This window comes from Pleurodeles waltl, chromosome 4_1 (genome assembly GCF_031143425.1).
Source record: "Pleurodeles waltl isolate 20211129_DDA chromosome 4_1, aPleWal1.hap1.20221129, whole genome shotgun sequence".
NCBI lineage: Eukaryota > Metazoa > Chordata > Amphibia > Caudata > Salamandridae > Pleurodeles > Pleurodeles waltl.
Window position 1 is genome coordinate 999077794 of NC_090442.1, and position 25160 is coordinate 999102953.

The 25160-nt window shown below is 43.6% G+C and overlaps 1 protein-coding gene across 2 annotated transcripts in view; it reads right to left on the reverse strand.

Moving 5' to 3' along the window:
* The window catches only part of HBP1 (HMG-box transcription factor 1), a 329971-nt gene that overhangs the window by 287008 nt on the left and 17803 nt on the right, over nt 1-25160 (reverse strand). The window contains exon 2 of one of the 2 annotated variants that reach the window (XM_069229841.1): nt 1605-1684. The exons of the other annotated variant lie outside the window; for it this stretch is intronic. Within the exon in view, the coding sequence (XP_069085942.1) occupies nt 1605-1634 (30 nt within the window). The 5' untranslated portion in view covers nt 1635-1684. The remainder of the gene's footprint in view (nt 1-1604; nt 1685-25160) is intronic. 2 annotated transcript variants of the gene reach the window in all.

The following is a 25160-nucleotide window of genomic DNA, read 5'->3' on the forward strand; positions in this document are numbered from 1 at the left end:
GCCGGCACCTGGGGAAACCTAGCAAACCAGCACATTTATGAAAACTAGACACCTAGGGGAATCTAAGATGGGGTGACTTGTGGGGCTCTGACCAGGTTCTGTTACCCAGAAATCCTTTGCAAACCTCAAAATTTGGCCAAACAAACACTTTTTCCTCTCATTTCAGTGACAGAAAGTTCTGGAATCGGAGAGGAGCCACAAATGTCCTTCCACCCAGCATTCCCCCAAGTCTCCTGATAAAAATGGTACCTCACTTGTGTGGGTGGGCCTAGTGCCCACGAAAGGAAATGGCCCAAAACACAACGTGGACACATCACATTTTTTCCACCGAAAACAGAGGTGTTTTTTGCAAAGTGCCTACCTGTGGATTTTGGCTTCTAGCTCAGCCGGCCCGGGGGGGGGGGGGGGGGGGGGGGGGGTGGGGGGGGGGGGCAGAAATGGTCTAAATACAATTTGCCCCTCCAGGGGAGCGACCCTTGCCTTAGGGGTCGCTCCCCATCTCTAAAAAAAACAAAAAAAATTATTGCCCTGGCACCTAGAGGTTTCTGCCCCCCGGGGGCAGATCTGCCTAATAACAATAGGCCGATCTGTCCCCGGGGAGGCAGAAATGGCCTAAAATAAATGTGCCCCCCCACCCACCCCTGGGGAGCGACCCTTGCCTACGGGGTCGCTCCCCTTGCATGACAGCGCAAAAAAAAAAGATCCCTGGTGCCTAGTGGTTTCTGCCCCCCAGATCGGCCTAATTAAAATAGGCTTATCTGCCCCCCTGGGGGGCAGAAATGGCCTGAAAAAAAATTGCCCACAAGGGGAACGACCCTTGCCTAAGGGGTCGCTCCCCTTACGTGAAATTCCCCAACAAAAAAAAATAAAAAAATCCCGGGTGTCTAGTGGTTTCTGTCCCCCTTGTGGGCAGATTGGCCTCATAAAAATAGAAATGGCCTAAATATAATTTGCCCCCTATGGGAGCGACCCTTGCCTAATGGGTCGCTCCCCATCTCTAAAACAAAAAACTAAACAAAAACAAAACAACATTTTTTTTTTATCCCTGGTGCCTAGAGGTTTCTGCCCCGAGGGGGGGCAGAAAAGGCATTAACAAAAAAAAAATGCCCTCCCGGGAGCGACCCTTGCCCAAGGGGTCGCTCCCTTATGTCAGTTTCATTAAAAAAAAAAAAAAAACTCCCTGGTGTCTAGTGGGCGTTTTGACAGCCGGATTGCTTTCAATCCGGCTGCCAAAACGCAGAGAGAGACTTCAAAGGGAAGGAAAGGAAGGGAAGGGGGGGGGTACAGGGGGAGCGCTATCGCTTCCCCGAGGGCCGGTCCCAGGACGTGGTGGTTACGTCCATGGTGCCACACGGGCGCAGCCATGGACGTAACCATTAAGTCCGTGGCGACAAAAGGGTTAAAGGCCAAGTTAACTGTTCAAATGCTTCTCAGATGTACCCTTGGAAAGGATTATTTCCCATTTTCCTATGGCTGCATTAGACCCATATCCACATTCTAGCTTTTATCAACGTCCAAAAGAAATATAATCCTCTGATCACCTGAAAGACAAACAGAAAATCAAAGATGAACAAAACCTTAAAGCAGGTGTCCTATAGGCATACCTTCAGTTTGTTTTGCTGATCTGAGGCCATACTGATAACTGGATCCAATCCCCACTCCTGGCCTCGGGGTAGAATAGTGCCTGTGTACAATAAGACCGAAATGAGCTAGGAATTAGAGTGATTAGGAGTTTATATACAATGGATTCATTACACTAAATGGATAATAAAACAATTGAGGAACTGGGAGTCCAGCACGGCATGTCTTAAAATATGGCATGTTTTAGATCAAGCTACCCAACTGTAAATAAAAAAAATAAAAATAAAAAGTACAGTCCTTGGTTTTTTTTTTTTGCTGAAACATGAAGTAATTCAGGGAAACCTATTTGTCTTCTTCATTCACCACTCCAATAAGAGTGCATTTGTTTTCTTGTCCCTCTTCTCCGTCATTTCAGTTTTCTTCTCAATAATTTTATTGCAAATGTTGCAGTGATAATATCAAAGATGCCGTACAAGATCTCATCAATGATATAAGTGGAATAATTAGCTATGCATGGCGAAGGTGCGAGTTATAGTTAAAAGAACTAACTGCTTAAATTTCTATGGATTTTTTGAGTAAATTCAGAACCTAACTAATGTCCCTGGAATATTTTTATTTTTTTTCCAGTGAATTTCTATTTTTTTTAAAGTTTTTTTTTTATGTAAAGCAATTTTAATTACTATACATAATTCCAACCCACGCCATGCACAGCCTTCGCAAACCCCTTATAACCATCCAACCCCATGCCACGCACGTCCTTTGGCTGTGAGCAGCACAAGTTGGCCACAGGATCGGTCTATGTCAGTGGATCTGTGAGTGGGTGCGTGAGTGTGTCTGAAAGTGGGTGTGAAGGAATGCATGAATGATTGAGTGAATTAGTGTATAAATGAATGTAGTTTTTCAAAAATTTTCCATTTTGGCAAATAATTCACAAATACTGAGCATGGTGACTCAAAATAGTTTAAAGCCAATAATTATCACCTAAAACACACCTATATCACACACCCCTGGGGTCAGGAATATAAGAATTTGTTTTACCTTCAATATCTCAAAAACTGCTTAACAGGTTCACACCAAATAATTGTAAGCTTATTCTGCATGCCGACAGCTAGCTTTCTGCCAAATTTGGTGTAATTCCTTCCAGTGGTTCGGGCCTGTAGTCGTGTCTAAAGAACCCTATGGAAATTAACATGAGAAACAACCTTTTTTAAGGCCCCTTTTTCTCGGCCCCCGCTTGACGGATCACCCCGAAACATTCCATGCACAACAAAAATCACTGCAACCCTTTTTTTTGGAAAATTTCATGAAGATTCATCAAACGGTGCCAAAGATATAGGCATGTCAAAAAACGCTTTTCCTCTGGAAACATGGTCCCAACTATAACTACCTAATGGTGACCGCCACAAAGATAGACACGCAAACAGACAGAGTTAATATTAGGATGGGTATAGGTTTTGGGATGGCAAGGGTATTTTTAGGGTTTACAATGGGTATGGGGTTTTGTGTAACAAGTGTACCTTTTAGGGTTCAGAGTAGGCATGGATTTTTGGGTGCAAGGGTAGCTTTAGTGTTTAAGGTGGGTATGGTTTTTGGGTGGTAAGGGTAATATTAGGGTTTATGGTAGGTATGTTTTTTGGGTAGGAATGGTAATTTTAGGGGCTAGGTTGGGTATGGGTTTCTTTGGGTGGTGAGGGTAATTTTAGGGGAGTATGGTTTTTGGGTGGTAAGGGTATTTTTAGGGTGGGAATAGGTTTTGGGATGGCAAGGGTAATTTTTTTGAGTGGCAGGGCTCGAAAAATCCTAAAAATGTTATTAGACCTGCAGGTCAAGTAACTTAAATAATCTACTTGACCTAACTAATGTACTTGACCCGTAAAAGGGTCTCAAAATGTGTGATGCTAGGCAAACAGTTTACAGAGTCGCCTTTTCTTAATTCTCACATATGATTGCACCTTCAAATACGTGAGCTCACCATTTCTGCAATAGAAAAATAAAAACTCTTTTGTTTGATTAAGTAGGCTAAAGTTTGCTGCATGCATCACATGACTCTAGCCCACATACCCATGAGGTCTAGCCCACATAACCTAGGACTTTTTAGTTTACTAACAACATTGCCATCAGGGCAGGATGTTTAAACACTCAATTTTAATAAATGTATTACTAAAACATGAAGTGGTAACATATTGTCATCTACACAGAGTAACTTTCCAAGAAATGTCCAAAAACCTCTCCACTAACTTGCAGCTTTACTGATAAAACTATATAATGTATAAACAATCTGTGAAAATTGGGTTTCAGAAAACCTATCCTTTGCACATCAACATGTAAAGTATTCTGATTTGTTGTAATCCTATTAAAATACTTTTTCATCACACAGAAATATAAAAAAGGGCTTTCACAACTACTGAAATATATTTTGAAATGTTTGTACAGTTGACTTAGTCATTTAAATGTTGTGCATTATAAAAAACCTGACACCCTATATCCTTTTATTTTACATTCTAAGCAGCAGGTCACACATTTCACCTTACAAAGTCCTGGAACTCTGCAGTGAGATGGAAAATTAATTGTAAGAAAAACTGACTTTTGACCTCTGTCTGTGAACACAGAGCAAATGTGACTTTAGAACAAGACTTAAAGGTGTCTTTTATTGCCCCTCCACTTTTCAACTGAACATCTGTTCAATGACAACTTGTCAGAAGGGAAGAGTAAGTATTAAGAGTAAGTATTAATAATAGCTAGACCTGATCAAATAAGACTGACAATGCAAGAGGTCGAGTGGATTTTTAGATCCCTGGGTGGGTATAGGTTTTTGGGTGGTAAGGGTATTCTATGGTGGGTATAGGTTTTGGGACCACAAAGGTAATTTTAAGGGTGGGTATGGTTTTTAGGGTGGTAAGGGTAATTTTAGGGTTTAGGTGCATATGGTGGTTTGGGTTGGAAGGATATTTTAGGGTGGGAATGGGTTTTTGGGAAGTAAGGGTATTTTTTGGGTTGGTATAGGTTTTGGAATGGCACGGCTATATTTAGGGGATAGGACTGAAGGTTATTGGGGTGATATCTATATATAGAAATAAATGTACACTTACCTGTTCATTTTTTTACCACCAGGATGCCTTTAGCAAAGGTATAAACCTTTTACACACACACACAAATATATATATATATATATATATATATATATATATACATATATACACATATATACACATACACACACCTCATTTATTATCCCTATTAGAAGGATACACTCAGACGCTCCTATAACTGCCAAAATCTGTTTGTCTGCTGTCTTTTCCCGACGTGTTTCGACCCCACCGGGTCTTTCTCATTGGTTACGGGAGTGCAGCACAACCACAGTGAACTAGACCAAATAATGTGAACAATACTGTAGGACAACCACTGGGACAATGAATATGCTTAGTTGTTTGCTAAACATTTTGATGCATCTGATTACTACAGATTGTCCTGTTCAGTGCATAACATAGAACATTGAGCCCCAACTTTATAAGATTCCTTAAAGGAATAACAAGTTACCCTTCAGGTGTTGAAATTGGAAAAAAAATGACAGAAAATGAGAAAACTAAAATGACTGAATGATTCTGGAATTTTGGATTTCTATGTCCAAGAAAATGTTGGATAGAATTCCTCATTGACAACAGTGTTGTCTGCCTCTCTCCATCTACATCCTTTGTGGGGAAAGGAGTGGAGGTTTTATAGTGCATCCTTTCTCAGAACAGCCCTTAATTCTTCCTTTATCTGTTCTTATAAAAATAAACTTCAAAAGTACATTTAAGCCGCTCCTCACTGTTCATACTTTGGCACACTTGTCCAGTAAAGCCTATCTTTAATACATTTTAGCCACCTGTCATATAAGTATTCATCAGACAATGGAAAATGCTTTTGGTTTCCTTCATTTCCCAAAATGACAATTATATAAAAATACAGAAATCGTGTTTGAATTTAAGTAATCATGTGTTACATTTTTGTGCCTTAAAATGCTCATTAAGCTATTAGACCCAATTTAACACGTTTATTACAAGCCTGAAAATGCACATCATTTCTGAAACGGGTTGGCTGTGACTGGATTATTTTAAATCAAATTCAAAGGCTATTTTGAGGTGAAAATATAAGGGTTTAATATTGGTCGAACACTATTTAAATTTATTCTGATGGATAACAAATCAAATTGCTCTTCGGATTTTACCCCAGTAAAATTGTAGTCTGCTGTGGAAATAAGAAAATAGAGTTGCACTTACAAAAAAACATTAACATGATTTATTCATGATCAAGTAAAGAGATTGAATAACCATAAGGATAAAAAAAAAAAATGGCCAAGTATATTTCAGGTGGAACACAAATTTCTTTTGGTCATAATTGTCTGATTAGGTTTATAAACATGCCACTTTCAAATCGGCTAATTCTCTTCGCTCTAGAAGGCATTTCAAATTCAGAAGACCACATATCCAAGTCTGTTTTTTTAAGACTCAACTTTAAGCACCTTTTAAAAATGCATGTGAACATATTTAACAGCAAATGTTCTGCATGGAGGTTCTGCATTGATATGTCTGGTTTGTAATTGGTGCTTTAAGCAGCCTTGTTGGTATTTTAAATTTATAGTCACTCTTCCTTCCTATTATTCTGGAGCAGATCTGACTTTAGAGTGAAGTACATGAAAGCTCAGCACGTGGATTAACAATGGAAACTAGCAAATCATATCATTAATTCCATCAATGATACTGCTATCCTTCATCACTCAATACATCACTTTCACTCAATCATTTTACATCAGTGGTCAAAATTCAGTGTTTGATATCACCTACCAAGAAGAGACACCTCTGTTACAAAAGCTTGGAAAATAGGGCCTCCTATTTCAGACTTGCTCCAGGAAACAAACACTTTACTATATACCAGACAGACAGCTCAGTCTGTCAAGTAGATAGAACAAGGACACAATTGGAAGGATTAACAAAGCCTCACAGAATTTCAATGTGTGCAGGAACTTGTCAATTGTCAAGTTAGGGAGCTCAACCATGCAGAAGTTTGTATTTTTTTTTTTTTACTATTGAACCAGGATCCAGACTGATTTGCTTCTACCTAGCTCCTGTCTGAGACGACATGATAAACATAAAACAATGGACCTGGATTAAAGACCAGAGTAATTAACACTGTCCGAGGCCAAATCAAGCAACCCATTATTTTTTGTTTTCCACTAGTAAAACTGTAGCATTAGTCAAGCTGTGTTATTCAGCACTACCCAATAATCTAAACCAAGAGCACTGCACAATAATCTAAGCCAAGCACAACAACAAGGGTTCAGACTAGGAAAAAGAGATAGAAATAGGTACACCATTAAGGTTAGCTACTACAGCAGCTGAGTGAACCTCCCAGGCAGAGGAAACAAACTAGTTTGAATTAATTCTGTACTTTAGCATGCCAGTTCTAGAGTTCATAGACCAAACTATTCACAACAACATTACAATCCAACCACTATAAAGGGGGCAAAAAAAGACAAATAAGTTGTCGGGTCAGAGAGGAAGCAGGAGCTACTGGGCCACAACCCTGGTGGTTGGTGGGGTGACAGGGGAATGGATGAGTTTTTTTTTTTACTCCAACTCTGGTAGTTGGTTGGTGTCACGAAAGGGGTTGGGGTCACTCACCCCTGCAAACTGGGCCATGTACACCTCTTCAGCACTGGACTCTCAGGGTAGTGAAGGTGAGCAGTTAAATGTTACTCAGAAAGACATTGTTGAGGGAGTGTGTGGACATGGTGGATATAGAGACTCAGAACTTAAACAGTCAAACCGAATAATTGACCGTCCAATCCACTGATTGTCTTATTAATAAGAGACACATTTTGATCTCACTGCAAAACAAAATACTACATAAATTAAAATGGGTTCAGCCACAGGGTTCTACAAAGCTCAATGACTAGGCCTTCTAAAGTTCATTATGCATCTCCCACTAGACTACAGGGTAATAACAGCAATGAAAAAGATCACAGATGGGAATCAAGCACAGGTGCAAGCTCTCAAATGGAATGTGAGAGCACTACTCTGTTAATCAATTCATAGGTCATTTTGTACCATATCTTTATTATCAAGAAAAACTATTTATTTCACTGTTGTGCAGAACTGCCAGAGTGCAAGACAGAATCACTTTATAGATTCAGGACCTGTGTGACCGGTTTTCTTGGTAGTGATCAGGTGTAGGGGTTGGTGGTGCACCTTCTACAAGAGTACAGTAAGCAACACCACCTCTCTTGACACTTAATCCAGAACAGTATGGTAGGCCTCTACAGCATTTACTTGTCTTCGGCAGACACGGCCTCCAGGTTGGTGGGGGTAGTCCACCACAGAGGTATTGTAAAGCCTCACAGCATGCAGAGGAAAGAGGCAAATCTGATCCCTCATGTCACATCCTGGTGATGCCGAACAACACGCCTTCAATTTGGACTGATGGTGCTTAACAGTTTGTCACAGAAACCATGCAGAGAGGCTGGGATACCTCTTCTAGCTGGGGTCAGCAACATTACACTCTTATTAGCAAGTCCTGTCTTCTGGATGGCGCACACCTCAGAACACTGCAAGGTTTCTCCTCCTCAGCTCTTCTTCAACCTGCAGGCCAGGCACAATACTTTCCTCAACGAGTAGGCGGGTGTACAGGCACTAGCAGACCCACAGTTCATTAGCACGTTGGGCAGACTTCAAACCTATGTTCCATCACCTCCAGGAGACTGGCTGTCCGACAGACACAAGTCCTGGATCACAACAGCTTTTTGAGCTCTTTCCAAAGCACTCCTTTCCTTGGTCCAGAAGAACTTGTAAGTGGAATAAAGTTGGGTGGTTTGATTTGCCAGACTGTACATGTTAAGCCATTGTGCAATGTCCAGGAACCAGTTTAGGGTGGCTCCTTTTTCTAACTGCAGTGTAAATACAATCTTTGTGAAAGGTGATGGATCTCACTCTAGGTAGTGACAATGTTGGCTCCAACAGAGTGTACCCAAAACGTGACAATGGAGTGTAAAACCTCTTCACCAGATTGTTATCAGTCTTTCCGAAGTAGGGGACATGGCTAACCGCCGAAGATAGCTGCAGCACGATCACTGAGCTCCCAGACCCGGACCGCTCATCTAACGCTATCTAGCTCAACACCGAGGCATCCTGTCACCTTGAATCACCCTGAAAACCCCCCCCAGTTGTGATGGGCACTGACTTCTGCGCCTGGCGAGCGACATCACTCCATTACATGCCCTCAGTGATGTCAGGCCTCGCCCCGTGACGTCTCAGCCTGCTACAGCAGTCCTCATCAGGAGCAAAGCATTGTCACTAGAGTTGGGGGCCAAGACAGGAGCCCTACTCAGACCACTGCATCTCTAATTCCTCTCCGAAACGAGCAGAGGAACGGGACAGCGAATGTGACTCCTGAAGGTGTGGCCAGAGGGGCAAAGAACAAAACCTGCACAACACCTGTACCCAGTGAGCCCTCCCGTCAGACCTGACAGCCTAAGGCGCAGGCAAGAGACATACCCCAAGGCGGTGCCACCAGCCTCATCTGTCCAGAGGACCACCCCGCCCCCTCAACCCCGAGTAGACAGGCATGGACTGGGTGTAGAGCAGAAGCATCCCCAGGCCTGATAGAAGCCTCGACCGGCCTTAAAGTGAGCCCCTACGGCGCTACTACCCAGAGTCTAAACGTTACTTCGTTGCCTTATCAACCGCCCATTAATTGCCACAATATACCACTGGCCAAACACCCAAAAAGACTCAAAACCGCCAGCATAGCACTCCCGTAACATGTATGTCTAAGCAACCAGCGCAACACTTGTCTGGTGGTGGAGATGCAGAAAACATAGTTTGAAGCCTGCAAGTATAAAACCTGACATTGAATACAGTGGACTCAGAGTGTTTTCCTATCCTGCAGCCCTGAATGAATACTCTCAGCTTGCCACACATGCACACTTCCCTCGGCACAGCACTTCTCGTCCTAGGATGCCGGAGATGGGGCTCTCCCCTCAACAATTGTACCATGCTGCAAATGACTCACGTTTGATACACCCTGAAGCCATTATTAAGCAACTACTGAAGACAGTGCCTATGTGCGCACCGCCCCTCCGTCCTTTTACTGTCTCCTACCGAACTCTGGAAGGCCTTTCCCCATCAGGCTGCTGGCACTACTGCTGTGCTTGCTCTGCGCTCCCACTGTCGCCGGCTAGCTGAAGAACACACCTGACAACGGCCAGATTGTCCACCCATAATACCAGTCCAGCTCATATATGATGGGTCACACTAAAGCAAAAGCAATTGAGCCCAAAATACGCCCACAAGTTCCCACTCCACAATTTGAGGGCTCATCTGTGGTGACACCAGACGATTGCAGACCACCTACTTTAACAAACCCATTTATGGACAAGCTAGATATCATACAAGAAATCTGAGACTCATGACTGGCCATTGAGCAGAGTCTCAGAGATCTCACCTCGGATCTTACCCTCAAAGATGACCACAAGTTGAAAGATAGGGTAAAAACCAGAAACAACATCTTCTTTATCTACATGGAAAAAAGAAAAAACAGCCACTACCACACTCCTACAACAACAGGTTAAAATGCTACAGGACCGCGCCAAGGACACAGAGGGGCGGGCGCGCCATAATAATATCAGAATTATTGGAATGCCGGAGGGTTCGGAGGGATCCAATGCCACAAAATACATCGAAGAATGGCTCCCTACTAAGGTAGCACCAGGTGACCTTTCTGACCCGTTTATGGTTAAAAGGGCTTCCCCAGTCCCAACCAAGAGACCTAATCCAGGTGCTCCGCCACGTCCAATCGTGGCTCGCATTCTGAACTATAAAGACAGGGACACAATTCTCCTTAAAGCATGTAAAAAGCTGCCCATCTTAATAGAAAATGTCTGGCTTTCTGTTTTCTCTGACTATACGCTTATGGTGCAGCATAGCCAAGCCTCTTTTCAAACAGTTAAAAATTGGCTCCACACTGCAGGTCCCACCTATGCTCTCCTGTTACCGGCACGGCTCAAGGTAAACTATGAACATCAATCCTATTTCTTTGAGGGCCCGGACGAAGCATGGGACTTGATTGAACATCCCTTCCCGGACACGCACATACCCAAGACTTCACAGCTAACCATTCAGTGCCCACTTCGAAACCAGCTGAGGAAAACACCCCACTCCAAACACAGAGGCACAATTCCATCCATCAACAAGCCCTTGCAGGCCAGAAGGTAGCACTTATTTCAGTAACCTCCTTCCGTACCACCTACCCAAACATCAGTCCCAGTTCCTCTCGAGACAGTGCCTCAGTCTCAGAAGGCAGTTTGGCGTTGTTCCCCACAATCACCCCACAAATGACTCATGACCTGCTGGGCTAAGGTTTTCGTGAATACTATTCCTTCCGCTTCCCCACCTCCGGTATGTCCTCTGTGGCTGTCCAGTAATTGATCCCACCACACTTATGACATGGTCTGTTGTCAGATCGACCTCAAAAGATCACTACCCCCTCTTCCAACTGCTGCCTCAGTACGCCAAGCTAAAGCCCTACGACAATGGGTGGAGGGATGGTCACTTAATTAAGTTTGGCGCAATCGCAATGCTGGCATGTTCGAGTATTCCTATTACTGGCTGCCACATTTGCTCCATACACAACTTGATAGGATCCTACGCACAACCCCCCCTCCAATCCAATGTTACACATGCGACGTATTTGTGAAAACCTCTCTTTGATCATAATCCCCTAGAAATAACAATAACATGGGGACGCATACTTGTCCTCATCCCCCACATGGCATCTTCAGCCCTAGTTATTGTAAGATTCAGCCTTTCATGAAACATTGGCTACCAAAAGATATATATTTCACAGAGAACACTGGCTCCATCTCATCCGTTTTAACAGAATGGGAGGCTTTTAAATTGTGATACGAGGGACATCCATAAGTACAATAGTAGGAGCCCATAAAGCGATACTTAGAGAGCTTATCCGAGTGGGGGAAAGTCTGGGACCCCTAGAGACGGCAACAGCCAATAATGAGAAACACACAGGAAAGTTACAAGATGCCAGGATAGAATATGTGGAATTATTAGAACGATTGTGTGTAGTGGACTATAGGGCTTAAATACTGAGCACACATCTTGAAGCCAATAAATCAGGGGTATTACTAGCTTGTCTAATAAAATCACAACCCAAGCCCACCCCAATGCTCTCTATCACTAAGCCACACAATAATCAAATTACTTCCCAACTGGACATAAATGCGGCATTCCTTATTTTGAAGAGAAAAAGGTTTATTAAGTACTATTATCCAAAACTGGCATGCTGCCACAAACACTTTATACCAAAAACCCAGGGCATGTACACTTGGTGCGCTCCCCCAAGCCACATAACAATTCTCAGACATAAGTAACATGGTGGACATTGCTCAGACCACATGCCAGATTACTTTGTTAGCTGAGCCGAAGAAAAGTCAGGATACCAGATTCACAGGCAGTCGGGTTACTCAGGGCAGGGTTATTTAACGTTCAGGGGACTCTAACATCCCAACATATATGGTATCTGTTTCAGCACAGAGAAACCAAATTCCTGTGTCAACTGAAATACATGTGGCAGTCAGCATAAAGTAAAAGGGACAAATGAACAAAGATAGTAGGTCAGATATTTTCTGCATGTTGTTGGCAAAAAAAAAAAAAAAAAAAAAAAGGTGATATCAGAGTCGGATAGTATATCAAAAAAAAAAAATAGCAAATTACAAAGGGTGCCCAGCATTAATGAAAGTTTGCTGAAGCGCTGCTATTTTGCAAAGTTATGCAGGATGGAGATGGGAAGCATGGTACACGTGAAAAGAAATAATCAGGAAGCAATGGAATAAGTTTTGAAAAATCTGGTGCTAATGGTGACAAAAGACAAAGTGAGAAACTCCCTGTGTGTGCTTCTGGTGTGAAAACCAGTCTTGTCATTAGTGTGGTGTAAATTTTGCTTTGAAAGTAGAATATTATACGTCTGTCACACTACTTTTCCTTCATTCATTCACTTATGGAGTTGGAAGACCGCACTGCTTTGACATTTCTAGACAAAGAATTGCTGTGTGTTCAGGGAAAACCTTGGAAACCAGTGCATAGTGAAAAACGGATTAAAGATTTTATGGTTGTCAAATTATAAGGGTTTCCAGACAGCACTATATTTATGCAGCTCAATGAAGTGTGATGGCCGAAGAACTGAAGAACGTGATGAGAAGTATCAAGAGTGTTCAGAGATGAGATTGGTGAAGTAAACGTTTTTTGTTTTTTTAAATAATAATAAAAAAAATGATAACCCTCAAGCATGATATTGAACCCATGAATCATAAGCTATATTGTGCTGTTGGCAGCAAGAAGAGACGTCTAGAATGCAGGAACTTGGTGCTGACTATAAAGTTAGAGTCAAAAGCACAGGTAGTTTGGAGATCACTCATTGTATTGGCCATGACAAGTCAGCCTATGGGGAGCTTGCAGAAGCTGATTTGAAGAGCTTGAAAGTACCAAAGGATAAAGTAATGTTATAGTTAGGCGAAATGTTCAGTAACATAATGTTTTACTCTAAAAACAACAGAAACTGATCAGTTATAGTTTTCTCAAGTAATGGTAATTTGTGCCCTAAGGTAACTATAACTCACGCCCCCCTGCCATGCACAGTTTTCTCATCAATAATTTCAGTGCAAATGTTGCAGTGATATCATCATCAAGTCACTTTATTTGGTTCAAACAATTTCAACCATAAGAACATATAAATAAACAGCACATAAAAACTGTTAAAAAGGCAATTACAATACTCATTTGCTGCAACCTAAGCGAAATTTAAAAATTTACACTATTCCGCCAAGTTATATCTCCCTTTAGATAGGAGCCTATCCTTTGCCACACCAGCGCATCAGAAGTCATACACAGACACAGAGGCTAGGCGATATTGCACAAAAACCCTGTCCCTCAGGATAGGGACTAGATAGCGTTTCCTAAAAGGTGCACAAAACTCACAAAACATAGACAAATGAATTAAGGTCTGTGGGGATAAACCATCACACAGGCACAATTTTATGGAATTTGGTCAAACTGCTCTAACAGAAAACACAAATTACTTCCGATTGCTCAGAGATGAAATTGTGTAATGAGGGTCCATTCCCACACATTTTTGACCCGCCCCCATCTATATCATAATAAAATCCCTCACTGATTTTTTCCTTAGCTCTACCTCCTCCCTTTCGGCCCCAAGAATTTTGAGGAAGTTCTCCTTCACCCACCATTTGTCAGTCCTAGTTAGACCCTCTGGAGCATCAAAAATATCTGCTTGCCCCCAGTGCACTGGCTGCCTTTCTTACATAAGCCAGCCAGGGAATTTCCTTTGCGTGATCGCATAACAGACAATCCTGCAGGATTTCCCTGTTGAGGGACGAAAACTCATTAGTCCAGATTGAAATCCACAATAGAGAGGGATCTATTTTAATGGCATCTTCTATAAAATCCAGATCCAGTTCAACATGCAAGCAAAACCTAAGAATATATTGGCCCACCCCTAGTAGTCTTCTACAAAACCGATTCTCCTCAATCACAGGGGCCCTATTATTCGTATAGCCCCAGAGTGGGGCCCCATACATCGCAACTGGCAGGCATTTACGCCTATAGACCTCAAGCAAGGGCTTGATAGGTTTGTTGCCCACCCTGACCGCGAACTCAAACGTGGCACCTACAGTAGAGTTAAAAGCATCCCTCTCTTAGAGATACAGGGTTTACAGGAGCTCTTATCAGCAAAGTTTACACCTAGATAAGGCAAATAAACAAGTTACTTACCTTCGGTAACGCCTTTTCTGGTGGATACACTAGTTACCTGTGGATTCCTCACTCATTGAATTTCCCCATGCGGCAGCATCCGATGGAAATTTTCTCCTAGCTTCTGCACGTCGACGAGGACGTCACAATTGCCCGGCTCCCACGCGACGCCGTCTGACGTCATACAGGCAATAAGAGGTCCTCGCCAGCGTGCTGACGTCAGTTATCAACATTTTTATGTGCCTTTGAGGCGAACAGGTAAATATCAACAAAACATGTCTGATACGAACACATCAAATAAAATCTTATACCATAATATTTAATTAAATTAAATAGAAAAACATTTGTATAAATATGCATATATACAAAAATATATACATATAAAATAATTTACAAATATACAATTATATATATATATATATATATATATATATATATATATATAAAAACACAAGCATGTATAACATCTGCATCAGTATAAACAAATCAATGACTTACAGGTGCTCACCCAAGGAAATCTTTGTAAGACCAGACAGGCAATGGGGAGGCGGGTGGGACCGTGAGGAATCTTCTGATGGATAAAACTACCTGTGGATTCCTCACTCATTGAATAGAGTCCCAAAGCAGTACCGCACTCGGTGGAGGGTGCCTGAATGGTCAGACCAAGAAATCCTGCAGCACCGACCGTGCAAAATGGCCATCCCTCCTCACCTTCGAATCCAAGCAATAATGCTTCGCAAAAGTGTGGAGGGATGACCAAGTTGCGGCCTTGCAGATGTCAACCACAGGCACACCTCTAGCTAGGGCCGAAGAGGCCGACTTCGCTCTTGTGGAATGAGCTCTTATTCCATCAGGGGGTTCCTTCTTTGCCAGAGAGTAACACAGCATTAATGCAAATAATGACCCACCTGGAGAGTGTTCTCTTGTGGACTGCCTTTCCTTTCCTCTTTCCCACGTACCCGATGAAGAGCTGATCTTCCAATCTGAACTCCTTCGTTCTGTCGACGAAGAAGCTCAGTGCTCTTCTCAGGTCCAGACGATGCAGTCTTTCTTCCTCTTTCGAAGGATGAGGTGGAGGATAAAAAGAGGAGAGTGTAATAGACTGACCCATATGGAAGGGTGAAACAACCTTTGGCAAGAAAGCAGCCTTGGTCCTCAACACCACCTTATCCCCATAAAAGGATGTGTACGGGGGCTTAACAGAAAGAGCCTGTAGCTCACTCACCCTTCTAGCCGAAGTAATGGCAACAAGGAAAACAGTTTTTAGAACCAATAGCCTTAAGGGGCAAGAATGCATCGGCTCAAACGGTGAGCACATTAGAAATGTTAAAACTAGGTTCAAATCCCACTGAGGCATAATGAAAGGAGTGGGAGGATATCTATTAGTCAGGCCCTTTATGAACCTCAAAACTAATGGGGATTTAAATAAAGAGGGTTGATCAGGCAGACATAGAAAGGCTGACAGAGCCGACAAGTAGCCCTTAACTGTCGCAACTGCACAACCCCTCTGTGCCAAGGATAACGCAAAAGACAAAATGTCCGATAAGTGGGCAGGTAAAGGATCAATTTTCTTCTCTCCACACCAATTCAGCCTGGCCGATAAAATAACATCCACCACCTCGGGTGGGAGAAAAAAGGAACTCATGTTGCCCCGTTCCATCTCCAGGAATGAAGGTGCAGGCTCTGGAGGTGGGGGTGTAAAACCTGCCCCTGTGATTGTGAGAGGTGGTCTGCCCTGTGAGGGAGACGGAGCGAGAGGCACAGTGAGAGTTGGAGAAGATCTGAATACCAGCCCCTTCTTGGCCAATCCGGTCAGCATCTTAAGATGACTTGGGCCCGGTCTTGGCTGCAGAACAACGGACAGTGCACGTTCTCCCGAGTGGCAAAAAGATCTACCCGAGGTAATCCCCACATCTGGAAGATGTACAGTGTTAGATCTGGATGAAGACGCCACTCGTGATCGGTCGAGATGTGCCGACTGAGACTGTCCGCACGCACAAGACTCCAGCCAGATGGTTTGCTACCAAGCAAATCCGATGGTCCCTTGCCCAGGACCATAGCCGAAGAGCTTCTCTGCAGAGAAGGTACGGCCCTACTTCTCCCTGCTTGTTGATGTACCACATCGCGGTAGTGTGGTCCGTCAGGACCTGGACTGACTGCAAAGGGAAGGGAGGAAGGCCTTGAGAGCCAGACGTATCGCCCGCAATTCCAACAGATTTATGTGAAACATCTGTTCCACTGGAGACCAATGACCTTTGACCTCCAGGTCCCCCAGATGAGCTCCCCCACCCTAGAGTGGAAGCATCCGTTATCACTGAGGCCACTGGAGGAGGCAGCGAGAACGGCCTTCCTTGAGAAAGGTTGCCGTCCGCAGCCCACCATCGAAGATCTGCTGCAGCGTTTCTGGAAATCTTTACTAATCCCTTGAGATCCCCTTTGTGTTGAGACCACTGCTTTCGGAGGCACCACTGAAGAGCCCTCATGTGCCAGCGTGCATGAGTGACCAAAAGAATGCAAGAAGCAAACAGACCGAGCAGACGAAGGACCTTGAGGACTGGAATGACCGCTCCACTTTGAAACATTGGAACCAACGCCTGAATGTCCTGAATCCGCTGGGGCGGAGGAAAGGCACGATTCAATGTTGTATCCACTGCCGCCCCTATGAACAGGAGACGTTGAGAGGGCTCCAGGTGAGATTTGGGCACGTTCACCGAAAAGCCCAGATCGAACAACAACTGGGTTGTCGACTGCAGGTGACTCAGCACGAGCTCCGGAGACTTGGCCTTGATCAACCAACCGTCTAGGTAAGGAAATACCGCTATCCCCTTCCTCCTGAGCTCTGCTGCAACCACCGCCATCACCTTCGTGAAGACTTGAGGTGCTGAAGTAAGACCAAACGGAAGAACTGCAAACTGATAGTGTTGCGATCCCACCGCAAACCGGAGATACTTCCTGTGCGACTTGAGTATCGGGATATGAAAGTAAGCATCCTGCAAGTCGACAGACATCATCCAATCTCCTTTGTTCAACGCCAAAAGCACCTGTGCTAGGGTCAGCATCTTGAACTTTTCCTGTTTGAGGAACCAATTCAAAATCCTCAGGTCCAGGATTGGTCTCAACCGACCATCCTTCTTGGGGGATCAGGAAATATATTGAATAAAAACCCTGACCCCTCTCTTGCTCTGGAACCAACTCCACTGCACCCTTTGAAAGGAGGACTAGAACCTCCTGTTCTAGCAACAGGAGATGTTCTTCCGAACAGAAGGATGGACGGGGCGGGATGGGGGGTGGAAACTCCCGGAAGGGAACGACATAGCCTTTCCCCACAATACTGGTGACCCAGGAGTCCGATGTTATCGCCTCCCACATGTGGAGAAAGTACATTAACCTCCCCCCTACAGGAGTAGTATGCACTGGAATTGGTGGATGACTAAGGCTGCTTTCCGTGCTGCACCCCTCCAGAGGAAGAGGCAGAGTGCTGCTGGGTGGCCCCTCTGGTTCGAACCCTACCCCTCCCCCTGTGTGATCTATAGTGGGAGGGCAGTGGTAGCTTGCTGTTGAAACATGCCCCAAAAGGAGGAGCCACGACCAAACCCCCTAAACCTTCTGAACAATCGTGAAGAAACAGAGGAGGAGGCCTGCAAGCCCAAAGATTTTGCTGTGGCTCTACTTTCTTTAAACCTTTCAAGGGCAGAGTCCGCCTTTGACCCAAAAAGTTTATCCCCATCAAAGGGTAGATCAAGCAGGGCCGACTGAACATCTGGTGAAAAACCTGAAGAACGAAGCCAGGCCTGTCTTCTCGTAGCGACAGTGGTGCCCATAGCCCTTACCACAGAATCAGTTGTGTCCAGCCCTGACTGGATTACTTGGGTCACTGCAGCCTGAGCATCTGACACAAGGCCCAACACCTCCTGAGGTAATCCAGAATGAGATGACTTGACCTCTTCCATAAGGGCGTAGATGTATCTGCCCAAGATACATGTGGCATTCGTGGACTTAAGGGCCATACTACAAGAAGAGAAAGTCTTTTTTGAAGAATGGTCCATCTTTTTAGAATCTCTGTCCGAAGGAACACCCAGAAAGGAACCTGGAGCAGTACGTGAGGAACATGAAGCTTGCACAGCCAAGCTTTCTGGAGTCGGGTGCCTCGACAAAAAGCCTGGATCCGCAGGAGCCACACGATATCAGCACGCTACTGTCCTGTTAACAGCCGTAGATGTCACTGGCTTTTTCCAAATCTCCATAATTGGATCAAGGAGAGCCTCATTAAAAGGCAAAAGAGGTTCTGCAAAAGCCGAGGCTGGATGCAGTACTTCCGTCAAAATGTTGGGTTTCGCCTCAGCCACTGGGAAGGGAAGGCCTAAAAAGTCAGCTGCTTTCCTTAAAACAGAGTGGAAAGAAGCAGCCTCCTCTGTATATTCCCCAGGAGATGTCATGTCCCACTCCGGGGAAGTGTCCAAGCCACTAGCAGTGTCCAAACCATGAAGATCTGTCAGAGGCTCCTCAATCTCACCCTCCTCCAAGGCCTGCCTGTTATACTCCTGTTCTTCAAGGAGGCGAAGAGCTAGCCTCCTAGAATGAAGCCTGGCATCGATCCTTGGCGTCGACAAGGCGTCCGCCGATGACCTCGTCTGACGCCGATCCTCTGATCCATCCGACGCTGGATCCATCGGCGCCGTGGGCTTTTTCGGCGCCGACTGAGGCGAGATGGTGAAGAACCCTCCGGCGCAGAGACAGCAGTCTTCATCGGAGTCGCAGGTCTTGTAGGCGACGCCAAAGGAACCAGCGCCGAGCCAGCACCTCCCATTGAAAGGAAGGGCATGAAAGGTGCCGGTCGTAAAGGAGCCGGAGCACCCATATTAAAAGCCAATGGCCCCAAAAGACCAGCTGGACCACCACCTGGAGCCATCTGTTGAAAAATGGCAAACATCGCATTAAGAAATGCAGAACTGTCAGCACCTGGCGCCGGGAATGATGGATATTGCGGAGCCTGCACCCGAGGTGATAACGGTGCCGGCCCAGGCATCTCTGATTGTGCAGGTGAACACTCAGGATCCTGTTGAGGTATGACCTCGAAGACAGACGGCGGAGAAGTGGGAGGCTTCTGCGGCTGAGGAGTGATGGTGGGGCTAACCTCCCATGTCTTACGGCGCCGAACTGAAGGCGACCTCGAGCGTGAACGCTCTCTACTCGAACAGCATCGAGAATCACGACGGCGCCGGGAGTCACGGTGACGTAGATGAGATTTCGGTGAGGACGATCTGCGCCGGTGCAGCTTTTCCTTCTTTTTGGACTTCGCTAAAAACAGCTTAGCCTCCCGTTCCTTCAACGCCTTAGGATTCATGCGTTGACAGGATTCACATTTCTCCACTTCATGGTCGGAGCTCAGACACCACAAGCAATCCACATGTGGGTCTGTCACCGACATCTTGCCTCCGCACTCTCTACAAGGCTTAAAGCCCGACTTTCGCTGTGACATTTTAATAGAAACAGTAACTAACTACGCAGCAGAAACAGTTTCTCCCTCGAAGAATAACCATTGCTCGAAGGCACGGAAAAAAGGGAACTGACGTCAGCACGCCGGCTAGGACCTCTTATTGCCTGTATAACGTCAGACAGCATCGCGTGGGAGCCAGGTAATTGTGACATCCTCGTCGATGTGCAGAAGCTAGGAGAACATTTCCGTTGGATGCTGGCGCATGGGGAAAATTCAATGAGTGAGGAACCCACAGGTAGTTGTCTCCATCAGAACTTGTACTTTATCAATTACCTGCTCCTTTGTTCGCAGCACACCCACCCTACTCAATGGCTTACCAAAAACCATGAAATGTGATTTGCTGCAATTAATCTCGAAGTCTAGGGCAAGTTGCAGTGATATTATCAATTATGTCATAGAAGAAGACATGAAATATGCAATGTGTGCTGTAATTGGAGGCACATGGCTAATTTTCTGGGTGTCGCAGCCCCACCCAGGATACCCACAGGTTTATTTTATTAAATAAAGGACTGTGGGGGGAGCCCCAGATCCCACAAGTCCCCACCAGCTCCCTGCAAGCGGTTCCATTTCATGGGACTGCATAGGAGACTTGGATGTTTTCTTTTAATCTACAGGGGTGCCCCAGTGACCCCCCCCCCCCCCCGGCACCCTACACCATTTTAGTTCTCGTGTCACGGAATCGCATTCCCTCCTGAAAGGCAATTTCAGTGCTGAATTTTAACAATACATGTAAGAAATAGCTGTTCATAGTTTAGATTGACAACCTGTTCTACTTTACTTGTAATCTGTACCCCTAAATAAGTGGCCACCAGAACCATTCCCTCTACCTTTACTGTGTTTTGAAGTATAGTTTGTGTTTTCGATAAGTTTAGCTTGTACCCAGAAGTAACCCGAGATTTTCTACCATCCAATGCTATTGGTGGTATAGTTTGAAGGGGATTCAAGGAGAATACAGCCACATTGTCGGCACATGTGCTCATTTGGACTCCAACCCTACTTAAGGTTACTGATTGAATCAAAGAATTCATCACCAAGTAGTCTAAGAAAAGGTCATATGTACAAAGCAAACTTTAGGGGCCATAGAAGAGATCCCTACTGTGTCCCCCTACTTATACTAAATAAATGGGGCGAAACAGTATCCGTCAAGCACCACCCTGGCCATTGGTTTTTAATATAGGCTTCTAACACAGTTTAAAAACGTATCACCAACATGTATAGCTCGCATTGTCAACTAGATATATACCCATGGAATACAGACAAACACTTTTACAACGTCTAATAAAAGCATGCCAACCCTTTCCCCCTTGGTGGGCATTACATTAAATAGTACAATGGCAGTATTTATATAACTAGTAGCTTCTCTGCCAAGGATAAACCTGTGCTGTTGCAGAGAGGCTAGCTGTTGAAGGTCTGCAGCAAGCTGGGAAACTAAAATTCTTGCCTATACTTTAACATCACCATTGAATTAAGGAGATGATCAGTACGACCCCCTTTCCTCCGGTGGTTTCTCTTACTTTAAGAAAACAGTTATATTAGTGTAGTTTCGAGATGCAGGGACATTGCCAACCTGATTAGTACTAGAGACCACCAGCATAAATACAGAAGCTAATACTTCTACAGATATCCTATAAAATTCCACAGGTACAGCATACTCTCCAGCAGTTTTTCCTGAAAGTAGGGACTCAATAGCATTCTCTACATCCAACATATAAATTTGAGCTATGAATTTGTGGCAGGACCAGATGAGATATTTCTGCCCTCTGGAGATAATTCTCTACCTCATTTTGCTGGGGGGACAACGTACAAACCATATAATTCCTTATAGAATGTCTAAACTGATCCAATATATTTTGCGGGTCATAGTGACTTTTTCCGTTCCTGACCCTAATACACTTGATCATATTCTGAAGACTCCATTCAGCCATGTTATATGCCAGAACTCTATCAAGCTGCTTCCCATACTAATTTTGAAACTTCATGAGACTTATAGGTCGCCGCAATTGTGTCTCTATAGACACAATTCATAATGCTGCGATGTTTCACTAATGTACCGTAAATCACTCGCTCACCTATACCTCAAATCAAGATTGCTTGAGCATGTCGGTGTTCTAAATTCTGTAATTCAAAATATGCTTGAGGAACTCTGTCTCTCAGAGTTTTATTTAGTTCCAAAATATACTTAGTGGTGACCCTTCATATGTCAATCTTCATGGAGTCCTAGACCACGCACCGGTCAGCAGAGCCCAGGTTCACGTTTATAAACTCTCCCAAATAATGAGTTATTCCAATTCTATATTCCCAATGCAGTAGCAATGACCTCGGAAACATCCACCTATGCCTTTCCTGACTGAGATAGCTAAGCGTGACAAGTATGGGGCTATGATCAGACATGATCTTGGAGCATACTTCTATTTTATATTGACATATCATCCTCAATTTCACAAACACCTGATCTATTCTGGAATATAGTAGAAAGTATATCTGGGTGTAAATGGGTTAAGTGCGCTCCATAAATATACTAGCCCATGAACACTGCCCATGTCATTTATCGATTCCCTAACTTTCACCAAACAAATAGTTGCACCTCGATTTGTCGTACTGATTAAAATCCCAAAGCATAATCAGCTCCACTGGCCAGTGTGCTAGCTCAAGATTCCACATGTCAAACATACTTGGGTCATCGGTATTCACCTATAAAGCACAGATGGCATAGCTATTTCATTGTAGCTTAATATGTGTGATTACTCAACTGCCTTAAGCATCTGATGCTGTTCTAAGAGTGGTATATTTAAGACAATGAGAGCTTAAAATAGCAACTCCTCGAATCGAAAACTTTTTTGCAGTACAATATCATAACCAAAATGCCACTGTAGGGCCCGATCGTAAGAGCCACATGGGGTTCAGTTAAACACACTACTCTAAGTTTGTAAGTTAGAATCTCCTCTCCGACAGTCTACATTTCAGTGGGCGATTCCTCCTGGCAACATTCCAACACATCCAATTAAACTAAGAAATGGTGTGTTATTTTTGCCCTTCTTCGCACTCTACCGCAAATATACATTGGAAGTGTTAGAAATTGGCTCTCTAGTTGGCAGAGGTGTGCACCCTGTCCAAGTAGGGACCACAAATCTAGTGAGGGTACGCCACAACACAACCTGAATTATCTTGTGCTTACCCTCAACTAGCTTTGCACAATGCAGGCGGGCTTAACTTAGAAGTCAATGTGTAAAGTATTTGTGCAATAACTCATGCAGTAACCGTGAAAACACCACAAAAAAGTACCCCACACCAGTTTAGGGAAATAGATTAATACTCATCTGAATAAAATAAGACCAAAATGACAAGAATCCAATATGCACAAGTCAAGATATCACTTTTTATAGATTTAGATAAGTCCATAGGAATCAATGGGTGTATCTTTTTAACACAAAGTACCTGGCGCAGAGTGCCCCTAACTTAACAAGGGTCTCCAACTCCATTATAGGTCAAAATATTGAAAGAATGCACCTTAGAACTAGTTTTCACTCTATTTCTCCTACACCCGATGTTTCTCGTGGTAAGGCGCAGAATGCTGCTCGCCACAGAGCAGAATTGTGGGGTAATGAAGAAATGCATAGGCTAACTATGGCTGAAAACTATTTTGTATTAACTGTTAAGTTCCACGTAGTACTACCCTTGTTCCTTTATTTTTTTTATACTGATCTTAAAACAATCCCTTATTTGGGGAAATTTAAGCCTCTGGTTTACTTGATAGGAATATGGTCCACTCCAGAGCTATTTGATGACAAGGATTCTAAGATTACTAGTGAGCATGACAAATTAATTGCAAGTCATCCCTTGGCTAAAATACATATCAAGTTACAGGCATTGAAAAATCATAAAAATGTTACTAGACCTGCGGGTCGAGTAACTTAAATAATCTACTCAACCTAACTGGTCTCAAATTGTGTGAACTTAGGCAAATATTTAAGTTTACAGAGTCACCTTTTTCTTCATTCTCACATATGAGTGTGCCCTCAAATATGTGAGCTCAGCATTACTGCTTTACAAAAATAAAACTATTTTGTTTGATTAAACAGACTAAACATTTGCTTCATGTATTATAAGAATCTAGCCCACATATAGAGGTACACATGATCCATGACTTGCCATCAGAGCAGGAGTATTTCTCAGCTTATGTTTAAACACTCACTTTTAATAAATATATTACTAAAGCATGATGTAGTAGCACACCATCATTTACAGACCGTAAATATCCAGGGAATATCTAAAAACCTTCCTGCTAAACTTGCAGCTTTACTGATAACTTTAACAACAATCTGTGGAAATTTAGTTGCAGAAAAAATATTTTTCCTTTGCAGATCACCAAGTGTTCCGATTTGTTTTCATCCTCTTATTTTTTTTCCATCACACAAGAGTACACAAAATGGACTTTCACAACTGAAACATAGTTTGAAATGTTTGTACTATTGCCTAAGTTAGTTAAATGTTGTGTGTTAGGAAACACCTGACATCCTACAGCCTCTCATTTCACACTCTTTATACAGCAGGTCATACAGTTCACATTCTGGAGCTCTGCAATCAGAAGGAAAATTAATTGTAAGAAGACAAACTGACTTTTGACCTCGGTCTCTGAATACAGAACAAATGCAACAAAATAAGAACAAGATTTAAAGGCATCTTTATTGCTCTCTTTCTTTTTGACTGAACATAACACCTGTTCTTTGTCAACTCGCCAGAACCAGTAGGTCATAAAAATAGCTAGATCAGATAAAATATGACACACCTTAGTGAGTGAACAAGAAGATTTTTCAAGGCCTGAAGTTGGGTCACTAAATTGGGCTTAACCAAGCTGTGGAAACAACCGGAAAGCATCTTTAAAGCAGAGGCTACGGTTCTAAAGACTTGTTACTGCGCATCTATCCTCGAAGATTGAGTCCCAGATAGGAGTAATAGGCATTTAATTAACCAGTATTTTGAGACCAAGATCAACTTCTCAGTTAGAACTGTTTTTAGATACTACTGTACCTCCTCTTGCCAAAAACGTGTAAGTTCGCTTTAGATTCGGTTACCTACCACTCAAGGCCCTTACCAAGAGGTGGAGTAATGGACTGACCTCCAGTTTGTGTCCTGCGTGTGGCATGGATTCCAAAACAGTGGAGCATGTTTTGTTCTTCTGCCCAGCATACCACGGTATCCTCTGCAAGTGGATACGCTGAGTGTAACTGAATTTGGGGACGACATGCTATCTAATAGGTTATATGATATTA